The 7,865-nt window shown below is 55.2% G+C and overlaps 1 protein-coding gene across 1 annotated transcript; it reads right to left on the bottom strand.

Moving 5' to 3' along the window:
- Positions 1-244: 244 nt before the first annotated feature.
- VOLCADRAFT_103210 (uncharacterized protein) lies at positions 245-4,891 on the bottom strand (the record flags this gene model as incomplete). Its single annotated transcript, XM_002946924.1, has 4 exons — positions 245-2,484; positions 2,583-2,629; positions 2,751-3,865; positions 4,584-4,891. 4 exons carry the CDS (start codon positions 4,889-4,891, stop codon positions 1,420-1,422), a joined length of 2,535 nt encoding a protein of 844 aa, XP_002946970.1. The 3' UTR covers positions 245-1,419.
- Positions 4,892-7,865: the final 2,974 nt, after the last annotated feature.

Below are 7,865 nucleotides of genomic sequence, written 5' to 3' on the forward strand. Positions count from 1 at the left end.
TGACCAAATATTCGCGATATCCATCGTGAAACACGTGTTTGACACTGTTCTGTACTCTGGCTCGTCTCAACACATGCACTTTCTGTCTGACGGATATGCAGGATCTACACAGGTGCACAGCTTGCCTATGATACTGAGGGTTCCTTTATGATCGCTTTTAGCTCCTATGTCTCGTCATGCGTTACAATTGCGGGCAAAAGCAACCGGGATAAGACCCTTGACTTCGCCGCCCACGCCGTAGATTCTTTCGAACGTAGATTTCAACGCACATCACCTCAAGTCCTAATATCACAGCTGTCCAGGGTGCCATTACTGCCCCGCAAAGATTCCACTCATCCCTGCCTCACCGCGCATTCCAACACGTTTGCAAACATTTGCTAACAGGTAATCAAGCTAAGTTCAAAACCCCAGCGCGGCTGCGATGATAAGGATAAAGCTGAATATATTTTGACTTCATGTGTCCTTTTCTCAGAGCCGTCCTATCCAACGCAGTCGAATGCCGCCCTGAGACTGCCCTGGGGCCACAAAAAAATTGTACCTTCCGCAAGACAGTTTCCACGGGCAATAATTGTCACCTGAAATTCGCCGCCCACGCATCATACCACCACGCTCGCCAACCCTGTCTTTTCGGATGCCTTTAGCATGCTACCATCCGGCTCAGCAAAAAATTTGCGCCGCGACAAAGGACTAACAGGACCGCACTCTTTTACACCGCAACTGTCAAAAAAGGGCAGAGCAGAGCAGCGCAGACTAACGTAAGAGCAGATTCGTCAGTTAGATATGTTCTTACTGCGCAGCCTTGAACCCTGTTGCCGCCCTCCTTCTTGCGTTGCAAACGGAATCGAGACTAATTGCATACAGCATATCAGTCTCCCTTATGACTTCGCAGTTCACGCTGCGGCATCGCATGAACTGATCTGTTTCGATCGCACACAGCCCACTGACTCTGGCAACAACAGACTCTCACCACACCGACTGTGTCTCGGCCATGCACCGCCGCTTCCCATCCCGCATCCCGCCTATCCCTATCCTGCATCCCGCCTACCCATTCACTTCAAAACACACAAATCCGCTTTGAGTCCGGGGTGGGCTCACATTCACTGGCTCCCGCGCCAACGAATACCCCAATACCACCATACGCCATACACACACCACCGACGACGTAGCTCGCTGTGCCGCGACGCCACATAAGTGAGGTAAGGTATTCCACGACGCTTCCTTCACACGCCCATCCGAAGACGCTTCTGAACCATTCCGTAGCCCCGGCCGCTCTTTCCCTAGTCCTAGTCCGTCCGAAGAGACGCTCACAAGCCACCCCACTGCAGCACCAACAGCAAATGCACATGGCCACCGCTCACCGGAGAGTCGTGTCGTCCTCCAGCTTGCCCAGAATGAGGGGGAACCGGCCGCCGAGGATTCTCATGATACGCGCGCCTTCATCATCGTTTTGGCCGAGACCACTTCACCGCAACGAACACAGGTAGGGTACATCGCTTGGACCTGCTCGGGTTCCGAACAGCACACCTCGCAGGGGCCCATGTGCTTGCAGCTCAGTAAGAACCAGCAGCCTGTGCGCTCGTGGCACAAAGGGCAGAGAAGACGGGTGGCTGGCTGACGGGGAAGCGGGGGCTCTGCTAGTGCAGCCAGTTGCGCGTCCGCCGGAGGCGCTACCGCTGCAACCGAGGGTGGCTCCCATGTGGGTATTTGCAACCCGCCCGTGGTTACAGATGGTCCCGGGGGCGGAGCCGGGGCCGCGACGGCTGGTCGCAGCGGCGGCACGGACGCGAGTTGCGTGGGCTGGGGACCCGGCGCGATAACCTGTCGCATGATGGGGCGGACCCCAGGTTGTGCTGCAGAAGCCAAGGCCGATTGGACAGGTCGCACAGGCGCCATCATCGAAGCGACCGGCCGTGGCGGAGCCCCTCCACCGGCGGCCACAGCTGGCATTGAACCAGACCGCGCTGCCAAGAGGAAGCTTGGACGGATCGTCGCTGGACCCGGGTGTGTCTGTACCACCGGTGGCGGCAGGGGCACGGATGCCGGCGGCGGCAGAGGCCCCGCCACTGACGCCGCAGCTGCCACAGGCGCCAAAGGCGTAGGCACAGGTGCAGCAGTATTGGCCGGTACCGGGGCCGATACAGGCGCCGCTGCCGTGATAGACGATTGCAGGGGCTGTGGCATTTGAGGCGGGGAGACTGCATGGACAATCTGGACATTCACAGGCGCTGTAGGGCTAGCTGCTGCCGCCGTGGCAAGAGCCGCCGCCGGCGGGGTCACGTCTCTGGAGTTAACGGCTGGCCACGGAGTGACCAGGCCCCGAGGGGCCCCAGAGACCCCTGCCATCTGAACTGATGTCGCTATCACCAACGGTGCTGGGGCCCCAGCCGGAACCACAACCGGGGTTGGGCCTGTTGAGACTACCCCCGAAGACGTCGCGCCCGACGACGGCGGCTGTGCCGCGGCTTGCGCCTCGCGCCGTTGCCTCTGCAGCATCAAAACGGGCGGCAGGTAGACAGGTAACGGCGGCGGTGGCGGTGCAACCCTGCTAGGTGGTGGGGGAATTACGCGGACAGGGACTGCACCAGGGGCAGCTGCAGCTCCTTGAAGCGGCGCCACGGCGGGATGAGTGCTGGCGGACGGCATATTGGGAGGCGTCGGTGCAGGAGAAAGGACGTCGGCTTCTTTGAAGTCACCAAAGATGATGGCAGGAAGCGGTGCTGACGACGACGGCATCGGTAAATCAGTCTCACGCGCTGGCGTGGTTGCAGCAGCATGTACGACAGAGGTAGCCATTCCAGCAGTATCTCGTGGCGGCGATGCTGGAGCGGGCTGGTCGGTTGGAGCGGCAAGGGTTCCTCCTGACTCTGGGAGACCGATGCCTGTGGATGTGGATGTGCTGGGAATAGATGGCGCCTCCGAAGATGAAGCCTCCGTCGCAATCCTGTCGTTGTTGCTGCTGCTGCGGGCGAGACTGACCGCGGGCTGTACTTCGCCACCCGCCGGCAGGTCAGCACCCTCAACCGCTGGTGCTGTCGGCGGTCCCGCCAACACCGCTGACGCAGCAGCAGTAGCATCGTCGCTCGGCGCAGACAACGGTGGTGCTGTCGGCGCAGCATCCAGAGTACCTTGTGCTGGTGGACGCGGTGCCGCCTCCACCACGGTAATGTCTTCTTTTACCTGCGACGCTGAAGACGCTGAAGACGCTGAAGACATCTGCGACATTTCTATCACAGGAAAACCTGAAGACTTTGACAACGATGCCGTCGCCGCTGGTGCATCTGAACCCGCTGAAGGTAGCGGCGTCAACGTTGTCGAAGTTGTTGAATCAATCGGCGTCACCGGATGCGATAGTGGAGTTGTTACCGCCGGCTGCACTCCGCCCAGAGAAATCGACGTCTCCGTCATCTCTGGCAGAGCCGTCGGAGGTTTAGCGGACGCATCTGTGGTGGGTGGCCCAGGCACTAATGCCGCCGGCTGTGCCGCAGGCGGTGATCCAGCCTCACTTGCCACACGCGCAACAAATCCATTAGATCCCAGGGCTGATACGGCATGCTCTGAAAGCACTCTTAGAGCCAAGCGCGCAGCTTCCCCACGTGCACTGGCAGAAGTGTCAGTCGGCGGAAGTGTGGGGAAAACCGTGCCAGCGGCCGACGCATGAAAGGCTTCCTTGCTCATGGGTGCAAGGCGCTTCACGACACGCCAGGTGATGTAGGTGTTGCTGCCGTCTCCGACAGTTTCAACCGCCTTCCACACCCCCAGAAGCTCAGACCGGTCCACATCGAATAGCAGGAGGGCCGTTTGGCGCGCTTTAAGAATCTCCTCGTGCATGGAGAAATGTACGGCGCTGAGCTTTATCATGTCGTACCTGTGCGCAGTGAAACATCACAGGGAAAAGGGATGGCGGAGGTGTGAATTCGGGGGAGGGCGAGAGGGGGAAAACGGTGCTGGTTTATTTTGCTTACGACAGCATCAGGCCGAAGCACGACGACGCCTGGGAAGTAGTCGCCCATGAAGGGGGAAGTGTTATGAAGTTATGAAGGCGAGGGGTACAGTGTCACCGCGTGGGAGAAGAAAAGGTATTTCTCGCCAGCAGCGGTCAGCAACATTTGGTGAACTCACAGCAATGACCCACATCGGCAAGCATGGCCCGCAGCCTGTGACGAAGCTACACCCAAGCCCAGCGGCTTATGCATGCATAGGGTGGTGTACCGTAGGATGAGAATAGCAGAACGAAATATTCCCAGCCGACTTAGTTTAAGTTGGCGAAACACATCACGTGCAATTATGCCACAGAGTAAAAGAACGGCTTTTTGAGCCTGGTGCGTGCACCCCATTGCGTGAACCTGGTGCGTGCACCCCATAGCGTGTAAGCCTAAGGAACGTTTCAATGCCACCGGGCCAGGCCCCCAGCTACCTGCAGTGTTCGGCCCTGGCACATGCCTGCCACCGGGCCAGGCCCCGTCCCCTTCACTAGCCAGCTCCCTCCTTGCAAATTCAGGCCCAAAAGATGAACCCCCCTATTCATTATCTTCTGGGCAGCGCCAAATCACGATCATGGCGCAATCATGGCAACCCAGACTTACTTTTGATACTTTTGCCTGGTATCGGCACTGCAAAGTGTCAGCCGCACATAGTCAAACCCCTGCCAAAATGGTTGTATGGCGGGGATTGTTGGGTTGTATTGTAAAATCCGCCCGGCTCCGGCAGCAGCTAAAGTCAAAGGGCGGGCAAAGGGAGCACCGGCGACTATAAGCTGTTTCAGCATGGCCCTTGTAGCATCCTTTGCGGCGGCGTCTGCGTCGCTTGAGCCACTGGTGCCCTTGGCGCCATCATCCAGCTTGGCAGCACCGCCGTTGGCGACCTGCCCGGCGTTGGCTTGTTCCTTAGCCATATCAAAGCGCTTCAATCGTCAATATTCTCCTCAATGTGATTACTGCAGGCTGTGGCACAGTGCCAAGCGACCACACAGTCACCGCGGGCAACCGAACCTCCACAGTGGATGTAAAGGACTTTTTTCCCGGGCAGCTTCCCGCGTCTGCCCAGAACTTCCTTTTTTCTCCAAATTTGATATCCCGCTGTTTGCAGATAACTGTGATTGATCAACAGCGTTCTGTAATTTGGCCGTCCGTTAAGCCGTCAGGTATTATACCCGCCTTTGGTGACTTCTGCACGGACAAAAAACATCAGAAGTCCTTGCATAATGGCACCATCAACTTGAAATCAACGCATAGACGACGCTCGTTATCATATGGCGGCAGCGGTTAACATCATAACAGATCAGCTGTAAATGTATAAAGATGCTAACCTGCATAGTTTTGGCTATCTCAAGGTGTATACTCGTCGCCGCCTGCCTTCATCTGGTCTTTGCTTGAAGACTGAAAGAATGGTCCACCGTAAATATTCAACAAGGCATAGAGCCGCTTTGCAGGTCAGCCATTTGCGGTGACGTGACTCTATCTGTTGATCACGTAAATCGTGACCGGGAACTTTCATCTAGGATGGCCATAATAATTAACTGTTGCACCACCTCCTTACTACAGAGAGATTGTGAACACCACAACAGCAAAAAGAATGAAGCTCTCACACGCTGCCACGCGGCATAAAGATTGAACGCTCCGAAGCCACATTTCGTGCATTTGCCGTAATCCTGACCTACCTACCTACTCGTTACCTGACAGGTTCATCTCTGTAACACACGGACAAACCCAGCTCCGTCTGCTTCACGTTTTTATAATGTGTGTAGCATTTGTACACAGCAGATAGAACCACTTTAAGCAGGTAAAGAAGCATGCAAACGGCAAAATGCAGGGCATCATCCTCTTGTGCAATGCCTGACAGCTTTCCCGAACGTAATACAGGAAAGCTGGAATAAAACGAACGTAATAAAGGAAAGCTTGAATAAAACTACAGCATGTCGCAGCGCATACAGACGACACTCGAGGAATTCATTAGATTTGCACTCGCTTGACCAGCGCTTGATCCCAATAGTATGCTATCCCGAGGCAGATCGGTACGCAAAAATGGAATGCCTGTTTATGAGCCTTTAGCCGTTGATCTCCCTGCTGGTCTAAATACGCGTTGCTTATGATGGGACCAGGATAAGTTTGGACAGTCTTCAAGGAACAAGAATACCATTGCTCCAGAAATGTTTTCTTGTCCTTTTAATAACGATTACGTGAACGCCATTTGGCCAAACCTAGACGACAATCCTTTGTTGGACGTCGCAAGGTCGCATGAGCTCCTCAAGGCTCAGGATGCTCCTGGATATCCGTTATAAGGTAACACAGGTTTCCGGCCAGTACGTCCAGTCAGCATGTTTGCAAGATATCAGGCATATCCAACCGCTTTGTCCGCACGGCGATTCAAAAGGACAGCTCTTCCTTGGAGGACAGCTCTCCCCCAAGCTCTCCCTTGGAGCATGTTATCTCCCACATCCTGCACCTGCTAAAGAAAACTACAAGACGTTTTTAAGCGGCAGTTCTACAACACAAGTGCAGTTTTGCACACGAGCGCGAACGACGCAGGGCACAACACCATCTACTCCAGCTGGGCCCGTTGCCGACGCCTGGGCCCGTTGCAGATGCAGACAACTCCTACCGCGAAAAGAACGTATAGGAAAAACGCAACGCAATGGTGTGGTAAATCAGAGTACTTCACCCTGCTTCCGGTCTGCCTGCATTCCCTAGCCTGCACTACATACACCTGCACAGCGAAGATACGTACGAAATCCATTACTTTGACCCAGATCCAGCATTTAGGCTTTGCTGTTGGGCGTCGGCGGCGAACAGAGCACGCAAGGGACGGCGTTATGTACCTAGGGAGGAGCGGGTATACCCCTGCTGCGGCCTGATAGACATATTGAAGATGAGCAGCACGCCTTGCTAAACTAGTCCGGTGTACGGCGAAATCAGATCTGATATGGATTTCCCACGCTTCGATCACATGAAGGATGCTATGAAGTGGGAACCTGAACACCTGGCAAGGATGCTGGAAACTATGTGGTCCCACCGCAACTCTATCGTTCCCTTTGGTCGTTAGCCTCCTTTATCACTTGCTTTGTCTGAAGTGCGAGGTAGGATGGTGCTTACAGGCGATCTGGCAGCCCTTGAGCCCTCCGCTCGTATTGGGCGGTTTGCAGGTACGGGGTACGCACCCCCACGATCATGTAACACACATTAAAAGCTTTGACGCAGCTAGATCTACGCGATGTTAAGATATAGGCGAGTGGAACTGTGTAGGTAAAGCCAACCTTAACCGTTACAGGTATCACAGAACAAGCTTTCAGTCAGAACATCATCTCCTTTATACCAAACATTCCATCTTATCTGTCGTACAGCCGTTAGTGTTCTGGCCGGAAGTCAACACTCCCCCTCGGACGGAACACTCGGGCGAATCCAACTCAACGAACACCCAGCCCTTCTCGAAACTGCACGAACTTCCCTTCCGGTAACGGCTTCGTGAGGATATCCGCTACCATGCTGGTAGTGGGACAGTACTCAAACTTCACCTGCCCCATAGATACCCTCTCACGCACAAAATGATGAATCACATCAATGTGCTTCGCACGTTCCGAAACAATCGGATTCTTTATCAAACTTAATGCTCCCTGGTTGTCACCCCAGATACGCATCACGTCGATCTCACACCCAAACTCGGGCAGAAGTTTCCTCAGCCAGAGCGCTTCGCGAGTAGCTAGGGACGCCGCCATATACTCGGCCTCCACAGTCGATGCTGCTACAGTCGGTTGCAACCGACTCTTCCAGCTGACGGCTCCACCGCCAAGGATAAAGGCATATCCAGTTGTCGAACGGCGGTTGTCTCGATCCACTGCCCAATCCGCATCGGCATAACCCTCAATTGCCTTG

Source organism: Volvox carteri, assembly GCF_000143455.1.
Source record: "Volvox carteri f. nagariensis unplaced genomic scaffold VOLCAscaffold_4, whole genome shotgun sequence".
Lineage (NCBI taxonomy): Eukaryota > Viridiplantae > Chlorophyta > Chlorophyceae > Chlamydomonadales > Volvocaceae > Volvox > Volvox carteri.